Raw genomic sequence first — 20,814 nt, forward strand, 5'->3', positions numbered from 1 at the left:
GTGTGTTAATTGAAGTTAATTGTTAAAGATTCAACGTAAATGCGGTACAGGTGTGTATGATGCCGCGCCAACATTCAAGACCAACAACATTTCTAAAGCGCTATGCTTAAAATCATGACCTCGTTTACGTTGCTTTGTATTCTCGCGTTGGCTGCAGCGGCCGCACTTGTTGACGGCGCTGCCCAGCCAATGACCGGGGAGCCACGCGCGATCCCTCAAAACAGAACCGATGTCGTGAGGGCAGCACGTTTTGCCGTTGCTAACTTCAACGAAGCCAATATCGACGATATTTATGCATACAAAATTCTTAACATCACTTCGGCCAAAATCCAGGTAGGTTCAAAACTTGTGTACATGGTTTTACTGAAGATTTCTTTCAATTAAAATTGGACATTCCTAACCAGAGTTGTGTACTATCGTTATATTGTAGATAGTTGCAGGCGTTAACTACATACTGGACGTCCGCCTGGGACGAACCTCTTACAAGAGAAGCACCCCTTCAACTGAGCAGTGTGTTCTGCAGACCCAAGTGAAGGTAAGTTGTGAGCCGACATGATGTTGACGGCACTCTACAAGCTCCTGGAATATCTAATTTCAACAATAAAGTCAATTCATTAATCTTCTATTTATTACAGACCCTTCAGTGCCGTTTCATCATAACGGAAATACCTTGGAAGAATCTGTTTATACTCGCACTTAAACGATGCGTCTAATGTCCCCCCTAAAAGCTGCCCCGAGTAAACAAGTCATCACTACCGTGTTGCATTGTTTCTCTCCCCCCCACCACTTCCACCCCCATCCGTTTGTTTACTTTCTCATATTCTGATCGATTGAATTAAAGCGGTGGATGGTCTGCTATGATGGTTTTATAAGATGGGCAAAGTGTCTATTAAACGTTTAACCTACTACATCTCTACTGAACATGTGGCTGTATTTAAAATATCTATCTGGTAAAAGGTTGCTCTGTGAAAGTTGGTGGGGTGGACACACACACCAGAGTGTCTGTATTTGAGAGAGCAAGAGGGAGGCACACGCAGCTCTTGTTTTGAGAGGAGGCTGCACCTCTCCCCACCGCCACTGTGTCCAGAAGGCCGGATTATAGACATTTCCAGATTACTGCTCAGCAAGAGTGAACTGTCTGCTTCCCTGACCCCCTTTTTCATATTCAAAAAAAGTGCACAAAAACACACCCACCTCATGTACCAAATCCACGTTCTAGCAATGGCACGCTACATTAAAACGCATTATTTTGAATGATGCGTTTTCTTTCACCATTAATTTCCGTACACATTGTCTTCATAATTGCACCCTAATAAAACACGATCGTGCTATTAAGCCATGCTTTTTTTTTCGGAGCCAGGGGAAGGCGGTTAGGACGCCGTAAGGTATCGTTAGCCTGGCGGGCTGCGCCTTAACCAGCCCTATGTGTGGATAAGCTGCTCACACACACCATCACACCCAGCTCCTAATGTCTCTCATTAGGGACGTCTTAATCAAAGCAAACATAAAGAACTGGCCTGACACGCGGCCGGTAGTAGTAGTTTGTAAGGGGAGGGGGGGGGGGGGGGGGGGGGGGGGGGGGGGGAGTCCTTACTGTCTTGCATCACTGCACCAGTGCCAGGAGTATGCTTGCTCCATCTGCCATTCCACGCACCCACCCACTGACACACAAGCCTGCATACACGCACATGGCATGTGTGTTTGTAGTGTGTGTGTGTGTGTGTGTGTGTGTGTTTCAGTGTGGCTAAATACACTTACACACCGTACAGACCCCCAGTCTATGGCCCAGCCCTGCCCCTTGTCCTCAGTTGGCCAGGGGCAGCAGATGGTGAGGGGGTGAGGCTTATGCCCCCCCCCCCCTTCTCTCTCTCTCTCTCTCTCTCTCTCTCTCTCTCGCTCCCCAACCCAAAACCCACCACACCCCTCTTTGTGTTGTCGAAGAACCCTGGTGTTGAAAGGCGAGCCCTGGCCTGCCCCCCCGCACCCCAAACCTCACCCATCTCCCCTCCCTTCCTGGCGGGCTGCCATTGGCGGGAGTCAGTCAGGTGTCCTAATGCTTCGGTTAGGGGAGGAAGTGCTGGTTAATCTGCCCATCGCGTGCCACCGGGCCACGGCCTGGACTCTTTGTGTCTGGCACCCCTCTGATCAGTCCCCCCCCCCCTCCCCCTCCACCTCCTCCACCCCTGGCCCACACCCCTTTTTATCCGTCTTATTTTTTTCTCCCCCCCCCCCCCCCCCCCCCTTGCTCCTTTTTTTTTTTTAAACCTTATTTCTGCAAGACTACTTCTTATTCGTGTGACCCCCACCCCAACCACCACTCCCTCCACCATCTTCTTGTCCTCCCTGTTGTTTTGTGCTACAGTAAGAAAAAAAAAAAAGAAGAGGGAAAAAACGTTCCTCATTTGTTGCTTTCTTCTTCACTCTGAAGTGATTGTGACATGTCTGCCCGGGCATTGTTGTTCTTTAATGGACCTGACTGATGCGTCCTTTCTTATCGTCAAACTCCATTTTGTGCTGACTCATCACCAGCGGCACAGCCTTTTCAGTCCATCCCAACATGTGGCCCTAACACCCGCTCATGAATTTTGTATTAAGTTCTACCTTGTCTTTATGTACAATCGCAGTAAACCGTCCAGGCAGTTGTAATTCTGTTTGGTGGCCGCTTATTTTTTGGTTTTTTTTGCCATCACCGATGAGACAAATGAAAAGAAAGAGGTTAGAGATATAATAGAGCATAAAATTATGCTCAACCTATTCTGAAAATGTGGGACTATGTTAATGTACTTGAATCCGTTCAGGTAGCAAAACAATCAACTTTCCTATATTAGAAGCATCCAAATATAAAATAATATATTATGTATAGAAATACTGTATATATATATATGTTGCTTTTGAAACACAATCATAATCAGTTTTTTGTGTTTATTTCTAATGCTATTTGTGAAAACAACAAACAACCCCAGAACAAGAATTTCGCAACAAAAAAAGAAGAAATCACAAAATGTATTTCTTCAATTCTTTAATCAATATATTTATATATATATATATTAATGTTTGAGATTAAGCTTAATGACGTCAGGTAACCTTGCTCTTTGTGAATTGCCTTCCGCCATCACCTTCTCCACATGGCTGATGAGGATAGGGGGTGAAGGTCCTTTCCCCCGCTGTAGGCTTGGGCACGCTGTGTTGCGTAACCAGCCAGGGTCATTGTCATTTGACCCCCCGTGACCCCCTGTTTGATTGACCCTGGATTTGGTCAATGCTTCAGAGCCTTAGCAGGAGCATTAGGTCAGGGTTCAAAGTGTATCCCCAGCTGTGCTGCCATGGAAACGGCAGTGTGTGCTCTTCATATGGCTTTGTTTGGTTGGAGTGGAGGATGGTTTTACCTGCTCATTCAGAGATAAGTGGCTCTTTGTTTTAGAGGGCAGATCCTTTATGATCACATTTCTTCCTACCTGCCCTGAAGTCAATGCGGGTGCATTTTTTAATGATAGTGGGGTTTTCTTCATTTATAACACTTTCCATTAGGGTTATCCTCGCGGGCACTCGTCCAAAGTCACACACTCTATTTAAGATGTATTGGCCTGGTTCATATTTTGTTTTCTGTTACAGTATCACTCATAATATTGTCCCAAAGGATTTACCCATTTGTTGCAACAGAAGTCCGGGTCACGATCTTGTGTGTTTGTGTGTGTGTAGCAGGACACAGATCCCTCACTCTCTCTGTGCGACTACAGCTTTGAGTCCGCCATTGTGGGCAATGGAAATACTCTCGAGATTTGTTTTCCACTTCCTGTTGTGACCGCTGGAAGGGTTTCATGGCAGTCGGCGCAGAGGCAGGGGGGGGGGGGAGGAAAATCAATACTTTCAATGTAATGTGTGGCCAATGAAATAAGGGAATGATTTATGTAGGGATGGCTGTTCCCCTCGATTCAGATGGGATTTCAGCGTGCTGTCCAGAGAAGTGGAGGGAGGGAAGAAAGGATATTGGGGGTGGGGTCGCTGTGTTTGCGGGGGCCGTGCGATGAGCTGCGGTCGTAGAAAACGGAATAGATGGAAGTACCTGATGCGGCGGCGCCTGATGGTCAAAGCTGCGTTTGTTTTTTTTTGTTCAGCGTTGCTACTGTTTATTTGTTTGTGTCACACGAGTGTCCCACGTAATCCCAGGTCATGAGAGTAATGATTGTTGGAACACGCACGCACACACACACACACACACACACACACACACACACACACACACACACACACACACACACACACACACACACCAGGTGGCTAGCAAGTTGTCAACTACCAGCCAGAAAGAGCATATGTCCGTCCCCCTTTCCAGATTGATGGAAGCCCGTTAATATGGTGGTACAGTCAGAGTGGAGGGGACACGGGGCAGGAGAGTGTTGGGCTGCAGGGAGAGGGATGGATAGGGGGAGACTGAGAAAGGCAGGGGAAGACTGGCGGAGATCCAGCCGATAAGCGATGGAAGGAGAATGTGGGCGGGAGAGAACAGAGCAAGTCTTGGAAGGGAGATGGAAGTGTTTTCTAGAATAACCGAGTTGAACACGCCCGCAAAAGATTCTTCCACCATGCTACCATGTAACGACCATGGAGAAAGGGGTGTGTGTGTGTGTGTGTGTGTGTGTGTGTGTGTGTGTGTGTGTGTGTGTGTGTGTGTGTGTGTGTGTGTGTGTGTGTGTGTGTGTGTGTGTGTGTGTGTGTGTGTGTGTGTGTGTGCGCCTTACTGCGGTTGCCCCACCTACCCCTCCATCCTGTTAAGGAGGCAGAGCCCTAAGAAGAAAGGGGAGGATCCTCTTGTCTCAGCCCCCCAGCCCCCTAGCACAGGCACACACACACATACACACACACACACACTCCTCACACACGCAGCCCCTCTCACACACACACACTCCCCACCACCGCGTGTGAGGGAGCAGTCGTCGGAGAGCTGGATAGAGCTTGCCAGGTTCTGCAGGTGTCCCACCCTCTCTACACTACGAGCCTGGAAGGAGGTACTATATCGCTTCTTATTTCTCTTCTAGCACCCCGGTCTGTGGTTAGTTTTAGTCTCTTAACTCTGTCCTCTCATTTCTATTTCTTCTTTCCCCCGTTGCTCTTTTAAGGCTTCTTGTGAGTCCGTAGAATGAAAGGGCTACCGTAGCTAGCGGCTATCTGTGAACTTGCATGTGGTTGTGTGTGTGTGTGTGTGTGTGTGTCTCATGTCTCATGTGTGTACATATTGTTTACATGCCCAACTGTAGGCTCAGTTCCTTGCAACTTTGGATTTGTAGGGATTCTGCGTGGCTGCATGGGATTCAGTTTTACTTTAAATGCAATGTTTTCCTCATTTTTTTTCTTCTCAAAATGTAATTTGCTCACATGCAATAGGTTTAGAGTCAGTTGTTGATTTTAATTGCACTTTAATATGCTTATCGCTGCTCAACTCTTGTTGGAGGGAGACGCAAAGCTTGCTGGTGTATTTTGCGTGCAAATTCTTCATAATCCTGTGATATTTAGGTGGATATACAAGAGAGCTGCCTCATGTCGATTTCACATTTGCGTGTGATATTTTGAATAACGGCCATAATGCACAGTCTCTCCTTGAAATTATTTATGTGGGGTTTTTCTAATGAGAGAAAGGGTGGAGAAAATGGTTATCAATTTTGACAGTTGGAACCATCAATCACTCGCAACAGCAAGGCCATATTCATAGATGGTTGCCACACACGTACAATGATGCATGTAAGAAACAGATTTGACTGAGCTAAATTATGCGCCATTCATGTAAGAATGTAAATCAAAGGTAATACAACATTTGTATGCATTTTTTTTCTTGATATGAAAATAGATCCCTCATAAAAAGGATTTGTATAATATAACCAGGAGCAACAGCAAATAAATTGGGAGCATGGTGTTGTGGTGCTTTTAAATGCATGGGGTGAGCGTTTTGGACTAGGTGTGTACACCCTGGGGAAGAGAAAATGATGACACCCTTTTTTCCACCTAAAAAGAGCTGCAGCTAGTGTTAAACATTACCCCTAAATGTTCAATATGTTTCGATGCATATCGGGTGTAAATATATATATATATGGTGGGTGTTGTATAGCTTCAGGCTACGGTATTTATGAAAAGTGATCAATCAGTTTGTGTTGAATATAATCATTATAAGGCTTTATAGCTGGAAATGATAAAACGATGATTAAGCAAAAAAAAATCTAAATACACAATATTCCGTTTTAATTATGGTTTTGGTTTGGTTTTCTGTCTCATTCTGTCCATGGATTGCCATGTATATTAGTAATTATATTCAGTAATCCACTGAGAAGTAAGTCACACTTCTACCTCTCCTGAAGTCCCCAAATGAAGGCCACTCTGACACGTTTACCCTGCAGATCTACTCCTCTTAACAATAGCCCTCGACCCTCTTCCTGACGTAGGCTGGAGGCAGGCTTGTAGCCCCCTCTGTTTGCTCGGTATTGACCCATTAATAGTATTATCAACAGAGCGTGTGGCAGGGCCCCGGGCCACATCTCTCCTGGGGTTTGGCTGGTCAGCCCCCCTCTGGCCACGGTTTGGCCAGCGGGCCCTCCACCAATGGGGACCAGAGCAGTGGTCATCCCTCAATCTCCCCTTCCTTTCACTGTGCAGGTCACGGGGGTCAAAGGGTAATAAGTTTAACCCCAGGAGAGGTGAGGAGTCAGGGGGTCACACAAAAGGCTATAAGGGAGAGAAAAGGGGCTTGCATCATTAATCAGTGGCACCGCTGGTTCTGGCGTAGTATCGATGGGCCATCCTCGTTTCTGCCAATCTTGTTTTGCATGGCCTGCTAAGCACATTGGTGCGGAAATCCTGATCAGTGGAAATCAGCATACAGGCCCATCCCCGGTTTAAGAAGGCCGAATCGAAATCGTCGGCAGTTGTTTGATTCAGAATTTCGGAGTGTGGATTAGATGGGAGTTTGCTCGTGTTTAGAATTGGTTAACCTCGTTGCTTTTAACTTACTTTCACTCCCATTTCTTGGATGTTATTACACTCTGAGTAAATCACACTCTGTGAGTAAAACACAGCAGATTGACCATTTTGATATGGTGACAAACCATTTTAAAAAATGCCACTGCCTACATTATTTGCACCTTTTATGCAAACAAACAATTTGACTCGGCACTTTATGGTTTCACGCCCACCCGGTGAAATGCTGAGGGACCGGACTGTCTGTATTGATCGTAAAAAACGCTGCTACTTTAAGTCAAAGGATAAACAAACTCGTTCTCCGAATGACGCCAATGTGCAGGTCTCAAATCTGTCCCAAATCACGCCAAACTAGAGCACCAATCCATCACCCCTGTCGGGGCACGTCTCAAAGGATCCTCCAAACGTCCCAAAGGTGTAGGTGGGGACGTTTCGCCATACGAATCGTTGCAAATAGTGCTGTGCTGATGTTTTAGCCTCCCCCCATCCCTGTGGTCTCCGGCCTGCCCTGGCTACTGTTAGCGATGTGTCAGCATTAAGCCGGGACCTGCCTCGCAATCTGCTAGGGCCGCTGTGGGGATGCGGCCAGACTGGCCCCCCGCCAGAGCAGACATGGCCTGGCATCGTTGTGGGGGGGGGGGGGGCGGGGGGTGACAGGAGGATGGATGAAGAAACGAGGTGTGCTCATACAGTATGCAGTATACTGTGTACCGTAGTGGCCAGTATTCATTACCATCTACAGGGAGATTCAATCCATCCCGGAGTTGTTCTCTGGGCGAAATGCAAAGGGATATGAGCGGGGCAGTTGGCGTGGACTCAGTGCATTGCCACTTAAGGGGTTTGTGTGAGGAGGAGGAGGAGATGTACATGTTGCGCTGTCAGCTATTGCACGGCGAGACGCCATCAATCAGGAAAGCGACGTGGTTTGCATTGCTCTTTCCCTCTGCTGCTTGTCTGGCTTGGGACTTCCATCCCTTGGGCTGAAACTGCACCGCACTGTAATTGTGTGTGCAGCCCCCCCCCCCCCCCCCCCTCAACGAAACCCCTTTCCCCATGTCGCAAGCCCTTTTCTGAAGTTTAGCACTCTTCATTGTAACTCATGCTCGTATAACTCGCCCTACATATTCATCCTGTGCACTCGCTACCTGGGAAAGGGGCAGCCTTGGATTAAAAGGCTTTTGTGTCCGTCAAAGTTTCATGCACCACGAATCATGGAATGCTTCAATGGTTTTGTAGTGTGCATAACTGTTGTATTTATGATGATTATACTGCTTCAATATGAGAGGGACACCGAAGAAAAGGGACTGGGCGATGAGAACCTTACTGCATTTGATGCAATAATTTTTTTTTGTAGTAAAGGGGTTTTTCTGCTATAGGGTTGGGTACTCTCTGCATGTATGCCCAGCCATTGCCTGCCGATGCCTGAATATACATTTGAAAAAACATACACTGATACACATTTGTTGAAGTAGCCGACAAGCATAAATGAATAACTAGAGGTTCTGTGTACGTCTGGGCAACAGGCCACCTGTGTTTGACAGCCCGGAGCGAGGGCCTTGGGCTTTGGATAAGGGCTGGGACAGCTCAGACGGAGGTGTGTATGCCTTTCGTAATGGTGCTGAGAGTTCGGGACAAGGTGTGGGATTAGTGGCAGGTGCACGGGCCCCTAATGTGATAAAGGCTCACATCCAAGGCCCCGTCACTGAGATATGGTTTGGTCACCTCAAACGTTCACAGGAAGGTTCACCAGCTACTTCTTTTCTACAAAAGCGGGAAAAACGGGGGGTTCTAAGTTCATCAATGATTTACCCTCTCTCCGAGATCAAAAAGGGCAAAACCATTATTTTTTTCCTTTTTAGAATACTACTTCTGTTGTGCCACACAACTAATTAATAAGTAAAACAGGATCTGATGAAAGATAAATATGATGCATTAAAAGGAACAGGAGCATCCAGAAGTATTGCTCTCTGAGTATCCTGGCCTCTGACGGAGCCACAACATCTCCGTGGCTTTGGTTGTCATGGAATGCTCTTTGCAAAGGTCACCAATAACCGCATGCTATGCGGAGCCATGGCCAACGAGGCATCCGATAACACGCCCTGTAAAACAGACTAATTAGGCTGTTTACCTCCGGGTTGTGGCGTTGAGACGGCCAATCCGGGATCGCAAAATTGTCAATCCCGCTCCGAAAAAACCCCATCGACATAAAAACGACCCAATGCTCTCATGAAAAAAAAAAAGGAATGAGTTAACATTTTTGCGCCCTTCTCTCTAATCCCCCAAACAAAGTTGTTGCTTTTTAAATTGGCTGGTGTGTTTTCTACATGTGGCGCTCTAGGTGGCCGGATGAGGTTATAAAAGGAGGCCACTGCGTCAGTCAGGCCATAATGAAATCCGTGGCGATGAACGAGACAGCGCAACGATGACACTTGACCCCCATCCGCCGCAGAACGCCGCTTGCTAAAATGCCAGTGCCTTAAATTAATCCCCCAGTCATTTACAGTGGGCCTGCATCAATTTACATTTAAATTGCGGGACAATTGCCACCGCGCCAGTGAATGATGTCGTAACACCCTAAGACATCGTAGTCATTGTTTTGCTGTGTGTGTGTGTGTGTGTGTGTGTGTATGTCGCTATGATATATATCGGCGAAGGTATACTTGGTTTGGTGTGCGAGGGAACTTGAATCTTAATACGGCGCAGTAAACGTTGTGCTGACGGCTCATCCCATCTTCCTACCGTATCGTCTGGGCCTAAGAGGCAGCCTGCAACACCAGAAGGATTAGCAATTCAAAAAGCCTTCTTCTCTATAGTCTTAAAAGTGAAGTGCTTCGTTCTAAAATATGAACTGCCAGTTCTAAACGACGGGCTTGTTTGGCGGATCACATTATCCCTGTGTTGCGTAACGATTTCTCTCCCCCTTATTGTTTGGCGGGTACAGATGAGTAATTGTTTTTCTCTTAGGGTTAAGTACTCGATGTTAGGGGGGCTTATTCAACCAACGGTTGGATTTTCTGCCGACACCGTTGGTTTTTGTTGTTATTGTCTATATAACCCACAACAAGTGAAAAAGAAATTCAAATAAATAATAATTGTGCCTTGTTCACATATTTTGTGCAGCTTTTCTTCCTCCCTTGTCTCCTCTTCATGCCTTCTCGGTGCCTCATCCCCGATCACCCCAAGTTTCTCTTGATCCTTGGCTGGTGGTTGGTGTTGATTCTTTCCCATGTACTGCAGGGTGTCTCTGAGAAAGGGCCTCCCACAAAATACACATGTCACATCGGCTCAAGGCCATCGGCAATTGTTCTTAGGCAACGTGCACTTCCAAGAGGTTGGTTGTGTGTGTGTGTGTGTGTGTGTGTGTGTGTGTGTGTGTGTGTGTGTGTGTGTGTGTGTGTGTGTGTGTGTGTGTGTGTGTGTGTGTGTGTGTGTGTGTGTGTGTGTGTGTGTGTGTGTGTGTGTGTGCGCGCGCGCGCGCGCGCGCGCGTGTGTGTGTCTCTTCTTCCCAGCATGTCGTGGTCCGGCAGAAGCGAACGTGGCCTTAACAACCGCCCCCCCATCCCCTGTCAAACACTCATTGACAGTCCAGCACCCGTGCGATTCATACACATCTGCACTCGCTGCTGTCCGCGTTCTGACAGGTCCACTTTTCTTCCGCTCTTTTTTTTCTTCCCAACATGCATCTGCTTCCACCCCGTCTGAAGTCCGAACGGGGCCCGAAAACAAACAGTACAATATGCCCCAGCAGGAGGCCCCTTAGAGACTCGTCTCATAATTTGCTGGTGCCCTAACCCATTGTACCAGGGCCCTTTGATAAATCCACCTCCAACTGATGCAGCGCGTCTCCTCTCCCTCTGCGGAGAGGCGGACCTCGGCCCGGTACAGCACGGGGCGTCCTAATGAAGCACACTGGCTGCAGGGCACCAGGGTCGTCTCTCGCTCCCTAACGCCGGATGACAGCTAACGGATGGGAGTGACACAGGGGAGAGAATAGCAGATGAAACCCCTACGCTCCGTACAATTATTGCTGTATTGTCGTCCATGTGCCCCGGTGTTGTTGGGGTCAGTGGAGCGTGGTGAAAAAAGAACTGCAGGCTTCTGAAATTGACAGTGATGAGTCATAGCGAGTTGGTTGAAAAGGGGGAGGGCTGGGAGGGGTGTGTGTGTGTGTGTGTGTGCGTGTGCGTGTGTGTTCCAGTAACATGCAGTGTAGTGCCGACATTCTCAGTTGCCCTGGGTCGTCTTGATTCGAAAAGGGATTTCCCTGAGAAAATGTCCCTTTCCATCAGATCAGATGAACACTCACTGAATCATGTTTAAAGAAAAATAGACATCAAAATGTGTTCATTGTTTGTCCGAAAACATTTCATTATCCCGACAGATATTTTGTCCATAGAGAATCTTTTTCTTTTGCCAGGCGACAAAATGATCTGTGCTAAGGCAATGAATTTTTGGTTTTAATATATTTTCCTTGCCATTCACAATTACAATCCATCACCTGAACAGATTATAAAAATATAAGTGAAGGTTCCTCAAATATCCGAACTAACTACCCTTCAAATCTATAATAAGGTGGATCAAAAATATCGCTCCTTTGTTCTTTATCCCTCTGTCTCTCTTCTTTTTTCCTCAGGTCTTTTTCGTCCGGGACCACAGATTCCTCGTAGCAACCCTCACATCACTACACAAGAACTGCTTCTGTGAAGGTAAAAAGGGATTAAAACAACGCTTTGGGACGTCATTAATAAGGCAACTATGTTATAATACACTGGTAGGATGGCATAATGGTTCTGCCTCAAGGCAGCTGCTCTAATGAAAATCTGGCCTCGGTCTAATTTCCAAAATCACTTGTGGATCAGTAAGGACAAACTGCTGTTTGTACGCCCTTGATCCTAAACTAAACTGTGGTTGCACATCAAACAGAATGAATTTAAATCAAATGGTTGTTTGATATCAACTTGTGGATATCATCTGAATTCACCTCAGTTTTCTGTGTGTCTAATTTCCAATACTAAACTGTTAAAGAACTGGGTGGGGGGGTGGGGGGGGGAGTGTGTGGGGGAGAGGAGAAGGGGGTGCAGAGAAAAAGATCATGATGTTGGGACAGATGGCATTTAGCTCTGGCTGTGCTGGACTCAGCGGGACTCAAAGCTTAAGAGGTTAGGCCTGTCAAAACCACTCTGTTCATCCACTACCTAACAAAGTGTGGACTGTCAGCCTGTTCCGTCTAATAAACTTGAGATTTTTTCTTTTGTCAACGCCTGAACAATTCATTGCAACTCGGTGACCCGAATTTCCCGACATGCTTTTAGGCTCACTGGAGAAAAGGAAAAAAAAAAGGAAAACATGCACCCTCATGGGGATGAAAGATGTTTCAAAAAGTTGTTGTTGTTGTAGATTACAGAAGGGACTACAAGTTGGGATTGTATGTGCCTGAGTAATGCTTGGCCAGGATGGAAACTTGAGTCTTTTTACATTCTTTTAATAATCTATCCGATGGTGGAATAAAAAAGGTTAATATGCTACTAAATACCTGCAAATATGTTTGCCCCAAATGGATAAAGAGGCGATCTGCGTGGAAATGGCGTGATAAGGATATGAAGGTATTGAATTATATAATACAGAATACAGAAACCTATTGAGTCAATCCATAATGGCTTATGACATTCCTAGGTTATTTCATCTTCATGTATTCCCCTATATTCTGAGTGTTTATACACAGATGTATTTCGAGCTCTGCAAAAATGTTGTAATATGTTTATTGTGTAGCAGCACTTAAAGAAAATGTCTTTGAGTGCAATTTGACCACAAGAGGGGGACATACTGTAACAAAAGACGGGGAACTCCATGTAACCGAACACTGCTCAGACTAGTAAACACTCTGTGTTCAGAACCAACAAGATGCATCCCCTAAAATAACAACTCGTACCCTTCATACGACCCAAGCGGTCAGGCCACATCCTCAACGTGGCCCTGACATCCACATGGCCTCCCTTCTGCTGGGCTGTCAACCGATGACACCTTCACCTCCCCACCCCCCCGCCCCGACCATCTCTCAATTTGTTTCAGTGTTTGATGGGGGCTCAGAGGCTGCGTCCTGGCGACCTACGACCCCAGCGGGAGAGGCCCGTGTGACACTTGACCCCTGACTGGATGTGCGGCTGACCCCTTGAGGATACGGTCGCAACAATGGAAGGCACGTGCCGTGGCCCCGTCACCATGGTAACAATGGACCTTTGGGGACATGGGGGGGGGGGGGGCATTAGGGTGGGGTGGTCCCTTTCAGGGTGTCCAGGCGGATCCATGTTAACCATCTGCTGCCAATTGACTCCGGTAGGTGCTACATTGTAGTGCACGTACGTGTGTGTGCGTGGGGGTGTCCCTTTTTTTATGTGTGCGTGTTTCCTCTTTGTGTTTTTGTGTGTTCTGTTGGTCCTGTTTGTGTGTCGGTGTGTGTGTGTGTGTGTTCTGTTTTTTATGTGTGTTTCTGTGCTTGTATGTGTGTGATCATGCATTTGTGATTGTGTGTGTGTGTGTGTGTGTGTGTGTGTGTGTGTGTGTGTGTGTGTGTGTGTGTGTGTGTGTGTGTGTGTGTGTGTGTGTGTGTGTGTGTGCACGTGTACGACAGCTACAACCAAGGGGACAGACTGGGTAATCTCTGCAGGCAACTGTGATGGTGTGTTTATAAATCTCACAATCACCTGGAGAGATTCTGCAGTCTGTCTCACTAAACGACTCCAGCTAGCCTGCTAGCCCACTGTCGTACAATGTACAAGGGAACCTCCGCAGAAAGGCTTAAAACTCGGTCGCCAGTCCAACACCATGCTGCATTCACATGACTAAGCGAAATAAGTGATTTCAATCAGGGAGAAACGATTTTAAGATTAAAAAAAAAAGGAATTGCAGAACCTTAAGTAGCATCTTAAAAATAAAATATTTTATGTGGGGCGACAGTGGCGGTCTATTGAGTAGAGCATGTTTCCTGCATTTCTAAATATATGAATAAATATCTGCCATCTAGTGGACACTTTTATTCAACGTCTCTTAGAATACTGTGACCGATGCATACATCCTTAGCATGGGTGGCCCTCAGGGTAATCGAACCCCCAACCATTTGCACTATTAATGCCCTGCTTTGTACCGGAACCACATGAACAAGACCTGCTTCTCCATGTAAACTTGAGATGAACTAACGTAAAATGTGTATTTACTTTGATGTGGTGTTTAGAACCTGCTCCACTGTCTCCTCCCTATCCTCCCTATCCTTCCAGTCCTTACCCCTTGTACATTACACCCCTATCCATCCACCCAAACCCCTAACATACCGGGTCCCTCAACCTCCACCCCCTCCCCACCATGTCATCCTCTTCTTCGCAAGTTCTGCTGCGCGTTGGTAAAATCTCAGCTGGCAACTGTGAGTCTTTCACTATCTGCACTCACAATGGCCGCTGGGATTATGCTAAACGTAGCGCGGCGGCGGCTACGCTGGCCCTGTCCGGCAGGCCCTGCAGTGACCCCCCCCCCCCCCCCCCCCCCCCAATTTAGGCACACAGGAAGAGAGGAGGCGGCTCTCAATGAAGATGTCGCCACAATTACACATCAGGGTTCACCCAAATGGCCTCTCTCTCTCTCTCTCTCTCTCTCTCTCTCTCTCTCTCTCTCTCGCTCTTCTTTGCTCTCGCTTTTTTTTGCTCCACCCGCCACAATCACGACCGTCTCCTTCACCAACTCATCTGTATCCCTGTGTCACCCGTTTTTTTTCTTTCAACACAAAACACTTTCTTTTTCCAAGTGCCCGAAATCTTTTTCGCAGCATTTTTTCCTTTTTCTACCCACATTGCATGGTCCATTTTGAATTTGCATGAATGAATGTTCACTGTTGCAAGAAGCTTCTGCTGCCATTTCTACTTACTCTGATGGACACTGTGTTGGTTGTTTTTTGTGTGTGTGTGTGTGTGTGTGTGTGTGTGTGTGTGTGTGTGTGTGTGTGTGTGTGTGTGTGTGTGTGTGTGTGTGTGTGTGTGTGTGTGTGTGTGTGTGTGTGTGTGTGTGTGTGTGTGTGTGAACTGTTCAATGAGTTTGTCCATGGGTGCCCCCCTGCCCCTGACCCGGGTCGTCCAGAGGGGGAGGTGGCAGAGGGGGGGCGTGAAGGCAGACAATCTGGTGTGGATGATACTGCATCAGGAACTGATTGGCTGATGCCTAGTGGCCAACAGTACCTGATGCATTTCCTTCAGCACCAAAAGAAGCATCTCAAAAGTCCCTCGCTCTATTTGTGTGTGTGTGTGTGTGTGTGTGTGTGTGTGTGTGTGTGTGTGTGTGTGTGTGTGTGTGTGTGTGTGTGTGTGTGTGTGTGTGTGTGTGTGTGTGTGTGTGTGTGTGTGTGTTCTGGTGCTGATGTGTAATGTCAGCCCCCCCACCCCCAGTTACAGTATGTGTTGCCTTCCGTAACCTAAGCAAATAAAGATGACTCTTCTCCCTTGCTATTCTGTGTGTGGTCATTGCTCATTTGTTTTAAATATGATTACGTTGCTTGTTTTAGGCAGACACTGATTAAAGATGTCCTGATCAATTTTTTTCCAAGTCAACAACAAATTCTTACATATTAATTAAAAAATGTTTGCTGTGCACCAATGTGTTCGTGCTCCCCCCAGGTCTGTTTACTCTTGAGTGTGGGTAACCATGACAACAAGCAATTTGTCAACAGTGCGTGTGTTACACACGACAAGGTGCATGTGTGTGTGTTATAGTGGCAGGGGAATTAGCTAATAATCGTCATAGATGTTGTAAACCTCAAAGCGGTGCTTGCATTGAGCCAAGGTCCAATCTATCACTCTGACATTTAAATGCAGAAAGTGTTTGTAGTGCCGTTCCGTACAGTAATTTTCTAGCCCGTTTACCAAGCACACAGTTGGACCCCTGGGTGCCCTTAGGTCATTCATCAACGGGTTATGTTTGCGGAATATTTCAAAACCCTCTTGGCTTCCCTCTCATCTGCCTGAGAGAGACCGTCTGCCAGCATATCAGTGGGGGTTCCCTCTGGGCGTCCTCTAGGCTTGGTCGTCAACAGCCTTTTGCTATAGTGTTAGTTAGCTACAGACCTCCAAGAAGAATCACTGCCCACTGTATCGCTGTGCTGCTATCTGCCAGCAGGAATTCAGTTCCAACGAGGTGTAGACGACAAGAAGGAAACAACGTTCACTGATCTTTTTTGTACATCAGGCTGATGATGGGAACTTTCCCCATTGATTTATTGAAAAGTTACACTTTTTTTTTTTTAAATGCCTTTAGATGAACATCATTTCCTTGTATTTCCTTTTTTTTTTATGAGTGGATCTTTTTTTTGTACATCTGTTTAATATGATGGGAAGTTAAATAAAGAGCTGAACTCTTGCACTTTTGTTGTCATTTTATAGGATTAACAAATCATCACTTTGAATTGGGTTTCATTTGATACAATTTTAAATATTTGCTTGCACCATGTTCTGTCTTTGGGGAACACACACTATGAAGTTCAACAGTGCTTCAAAAAACGTTCTAAGTAATCCTTCGTAATCAAGTTACAGATCAAGCAATATTGATTAAACTTTGAATTGACTACACTTGGCAACTTGTGTTACTTTGTAAACAGCACATGTTCCAAATAAAGCTCCATTAAATACCTCCACCCTGCATTGTATTGCGTGTGTTTGGTGTCCTGGGGTGCGTTTGATTTAGCACCCATGTGGCATGTTGCTGAATACCATTCTGCACCCTGCTGTCCACCACACCCGACCGGAGGTCAAAGGGTCGAGTGTAAAAGGTATCGATGCCAAGTCCAACCCAGTTATCATAGAGGAGAGGTTGCTGGCACGCACATACACACACACACACACACACACACACACACACACACACACACACACACACACGCAACATAAATTGCTATGTGTTCACCCATGGGGAGTCCGGGAGCCCGTGCCAAGCCCAGCAGATGTTCCCGAGGTGCCGGCATCTTGTAAACACTGTGACATGTAGGCCTGTTGGAGGATAATAAAGTGGTAGCCCATAGGGGTCTTCTTCAAGCAACCTCTTGTTATGCCACCTGCAGGGTGAGCTGACAGGCCTCGCCTCCCTCCATCGCAGCCTAGAGTTAATTACGATGCATTCTTCACATGACAGATGTTACAACAATATGATTCTTTTTTTTATTGTAAAATATTAAATCCATACCCTTTAAGATGGACAATCATTTTGCACGCTTGGTAAATACATAAATAATAATTTGATGAAGTTGTAAAATAGTAACTTTTTATACATTTTGTAGGCCTATGTAGTGTCCAAAAGACAGGATTTGAATAAACGAAATCCAACTATTCTAAAAAGATTGTTGGACTTGGACAGTCCATAGAGGGAGCCACGCTGCAGTAGCATCCAGATTAGCGCGCAGATAGTGTGCAGGCCTATCTGCGCAACCGACTGAGAGATCTATCTTCAGATGTCCCACCGTACACGGAGCTCTACCTGGCCGGTACACCGCCCACCACATTCCAACAGAACCGTATGTTCGCCAGAAGTTTTTGCACACCAACCATCCGTTGCCACACTGTATCTCTCGCTGGTCGGTGAAGACTATCCCGTGATACGCACAAAAATAACGGAAAATTGTTTTTTGCACAATCTCTGTTTGAGGTAGAGACGGCAGGTAGAACTACAGGTACGTCTCCAAATTTAGACGATACACAAAATACACAATCCTTTTGTGTATTTTAACCACAGGAGGAAGCTCGATTTCGTCCAAAAACTATAGATAGTAATGATATTCTGGTAATTATTAAACATTTATCCAGGCATTTCTACGAGTGAACAGGTTCGATGCACCCGTCTGACAAAACAGGACATGTTTACGCAAGAACTGCGCGCATTACGCACTAACCCGGTGGGAGAAAACAGCAGAAAAACACTTCACTCACTGAAGTCGCACATTCATTTGGAGTCATGCCAACATAAACATCGGGTCAGCAGCGGGGATTGTTAGGACTCGTTTAGCAATTCCACGAATGATGTAATAACTGGTATTAAAACGTGTGGGCTGTCAAGCACAAAATGATCGCGCGTACTGTATCCAATCGGCTCTCTGGTTCCTGCATCCATCTCTCTCAGTTCGACTCCAGCGTTTAGCCGACATGCTTGGAATCTGTGTGTGCCTCTGTGCCATCTTGTCTCCCGTCCTCACCGACCCCCAGGATGCAGAGGAGCCAGTCATCTATTCGGTAGGCTGAACTTCTAAGAGATTTAAACAATTTGTTGTGTTATTGCAGTTTTAGTGATTATCTCACGTTTTTAAAAAAATGTTGCATGCCCGTGTCTGAGGTGCAATGCTGTGTGTACTTGCGGTTATCCGGATCCATTTCAATGAATCACGAGCTCACCAACATAATTAAGATCGGTTTTGTACTTTTTTACGCAGTGTACGGATGGGTATCAGTATGATCCTATTCGGGAGCAATGCAAAGGTAAGACATGGTGAATTACAACTTTGGCTTTGACTTCATATCGTACTGACCGAGTTTTCTGAGATAATAGTTCACGTCACCGTGTTTACTAACAATTCATAAAAAATGACTTTTCACTTTCTTTCTCCTTTTTCTGTATTTACTTTATTTCTATCTGTGATCTCTATCCTTCTGCCTTTCTATTTCTTTCTTTATATCTTTCTGCATCTATTCTTTCTTTCTTTAAATCTTTCTTTCTCTTTTTTCTATCCTCTCTCTCTCTCTCTCTCTCTCTCTCTCTCTCTCTCTCTCTCTCTCTCTCTCTCTCTCTCTCTCTCTCTCTCTCTCTCTCTCTCTCTCTCTCTCTCTCTCTCTCTCTCTCTCTCTCTCTCTCTCTCTCTCTCTCTCTCTCTCTCTCTCTCTCTCTCTCTCTCTCTCTCTCTCTCTCTCTCTCTCTCTCTCTCTCTCTCTCTCTCTCCATCAGACATCGACGAGTGCGCCCTGGTGGAGGACGCCTGTAAGGGCGGCATGATGTGCATCAACCACTTCGGCGGCTACCTCTGCCTGCCCCACAACTCCCAGATCTACGTCAGCAACAGCCAGGACCAGGGCGCGCAGACGGACACCGTCCGCCCCGTCGTACCCCCTGCCGTGGTTCCCCGTCCGGGCATCGTGTCCCCCGGCGGTGCCGGTGTCGTTGCCGGGACCGGCGCCGGCGCCGGCGCCGGGGGCGGGGTCTATCCGGGGCCCAGGGCCGTCAGCTGCAGCCTGGGGTTTGCTGTGGACGAGCAGAATGTCTGCAGAGGTAAGGACCGCGCGGCGCTTGGTGGGTGGCAGACGGTAGAGTCTAAGGTCAGGGTAGAACACCCTTGTGTCATTTGAAGTGCAACTTGGATTTCACTTTAACAACAGTGCAGTACTGGCATCAGTTACAGTTAGACAATAAAGAAGAGTTTGACTAAAGCACTATCACAGCAGGGTGTCTTTTGCAAGTATTGCTATTCACTCTTGTTCTGTCACGAATCACTCATGTCATAGTTGTAACAATTTTATTGCAAAAAAATGGTAAAACAATTTAATATGGCTGTGTGGGGCCACTCTTTTCTGGTCCTACCGGCTGTAGGTTTTTTTAAGCATGACATACAGATCTCAGATACAGAATACCAACAGCATACCAATATTCAACTACAGGGAGCACGATACAATCCCCCATGTGGTACATCAGTTATCCCAACCCATTGCGTAGGTCATGTGTAATACAGAGCAGAACCAAAGCAGATGGAGGCTGGGCTGTGGCTGTGGGCGAAATTCAGCCAAGGACCCTTAACTCCACCGAGTGTGTGTTTGAGATGGAAGCTCTTTCAATGACCGCCTATCAGTGTACGTGCGTTCGATTGGACCGCTTTAGCTCAGTTTTTTTGTTGAAACTGTTGAAAAGCAGCCACATTCACTTGCAACTTTTGTAATATCACAATTTATTTTCTCAGATCTGTTTTTCTAAAGGGTGCCGTTTGATTGTGTGTCTTTGGCTCAGTTTCAGCTTCTTTCGGAACAAATGTCTGTAATTTGTGCTAAAATACAGACAGTGCTCCCCTTAGCTCCAGGATGTTATCTGGTCTGAGCTTTGATAGCCAGTGGGTGTGCTCCCAATTGTGAGGATTCTTTGATCTTCGGAAATATTCTTCTTCACTCCCCCTCCCTCTTTCTCTCCTCCCGCTCACACACAAACGCACACACACACACACACACACACAAACACACACACACACAGTACACATACACCAACACATATACGCACACACACACATGTGCACAAACAACAGGTGTGTGCAACTTATTCACCTTGTGCTCTGCCAGAAGTTGTGGCACCTCAGTTTCAGGGATATGACTCCATTTTTTCAGCCAGTCGTTATGTTTGGTGATTAAATCAGTGCAGTTAGTTAGATAAGTCAGTTAGATGAGTTAGTTAGTTGGGGTCAGTTAGAGGATTCTGTAAGATAATTCATTGATATAAATGAGTTCGATTAGTTAGTTTGTCGGGGTCAGTTAGATGACTCTGTAAGATAATTCATTGTCAGTTAGATTAGTTAGTTTGTCGGGTCAGATCGATGACTCTGTAAGATAAGTAATTTATCTAAGTCAGTTATGAGTTAATTTGTCGCGGTCAGTTAGATGACTCTGTAAGATAATTCATTGCTCTATAAGTCAGTTAGCTCTGTCTGTCGGCTGACACAGTCAGATCAGTTCATTTTTTTTAACAACGCAAGCTTAGCTGTAATAAGAGAGTTGCAGTCCGCTCTACAGATGTAATCCAAGAGCGTGTCTCTCAACACTGGAAGCAGGGAGTGGTGGTGTAGGGAGATCTGTGTCTCAGAGC

The 20,814-nt window shown here is 46.3% G+C and overlaps 2 protein-coding genes across 6 annotated transcripts in view; both read left to right on the plus strand.

The window, feature by feature from the left end:
* The first annotated feature begins 66 nt into the window (after positions 1–66).
* Positions 67–13,432, plus strand: LOC115559967 (cystatin-C). Of its 2 annotated transcripts, XM_030379216.1 has the most exons (4): positions 67–333; positions 431–535; positions 11,597–11,669; positions 13,033–13,432. In XM_030379216.1, the coding sequence occupies exons 1-4, from the start codon at positions 103–105 to the stop codon at positions 13,110–13,112; spliced, it is 489 nt and encodes a 162-aa protein (XP_030235076.1). In that variant the 5' UTR covers positions 67–102; the 3' UTR covers positions 13,113–13,432. The 2 variants fall into 2 exon arrangements, 1 of the variants encoding a protein (XP_030235076.1); XR_003979655.1 differs by lacking the exons at positions 11,597–11,669; positions 13,033–13,432 and adding an exon at positions 636–916 and having other exon boundaries at positions 74–333.
* Positions 13,433–17,346: 3,914 nt separating this feature from the next.
* efemp1 (EGF containing fibulin extracellular matrix protein 1) overlaps positions 17,347–20,814 on the plus strand; it is a 19,429-nt gene continuing 15,961 nt past the window's right edge. Inside the window, exons 1-4 of one of the 4 annotated variants that reach the window (XM_030379333.1) lie at positions 17,347–17,659; positions 18,106–18,215; positions 18,413–18,458; positions 18,922–19,242. In XM_030379333.1, coding sequence (XP_030235193.1) covers positions 18,129–18,215; positions 18,413–18,458; positions 18,922–19,242 — 454 coding nt within the window. In that variant the 5' untranslated portion in view covers positions 17,347–17,659; positions 18,106–18,128. Of the gene's footprint in view, positions 17,660–17,840; positions 18,216–18,412; positions 18,459–18,921; positions 19,243–20,814 lie in introns of those variants that run through there. The other 3 variants (XM_030379332.1, XM_030379334.1, XM_030379335.1) reach the window with 3 other exon arrangements.

This window comes from Gadus morhua, chromosome 15, assembly GCF_902167405.1.
Source record: "Gadus morhua chromosome 15, gadMor3.0, whole genome shotgun sequence".
In the NCBI taxonomy this organism is placed as follows: domain Eukaryota; kingdom Metazoa; phylum Chordata; class Actinopteri; order Gadiformes; family Gadidae; genus Gadus; species Gadus morhua.

Excerpts from the sequence above, each read along its gene's own strand:
- LOC115559967 (XM_030379216.1), top strand. The coding sequence starts at position 103 with ATGCTTAAAATCATGACCTCGTTTACGTTGCTTTGTATTCTCGCGTTG. Across the intron at positions 334-430 it reads TCACTTCGGCCAAAATCCAG|ATAGTTGCAGGCGTTAACTA; the intron begins GTAGGTTCAAAA and ends GTTATATTGTAG. Across the intron at positions 536-11,596 it reads TTCTGCAGACCCAAGTGAAG|GTCTTTTTCGTCCGGGACCA; the intron begins GTAAGTTGTGAG and ends TTTTTTCCTCAG.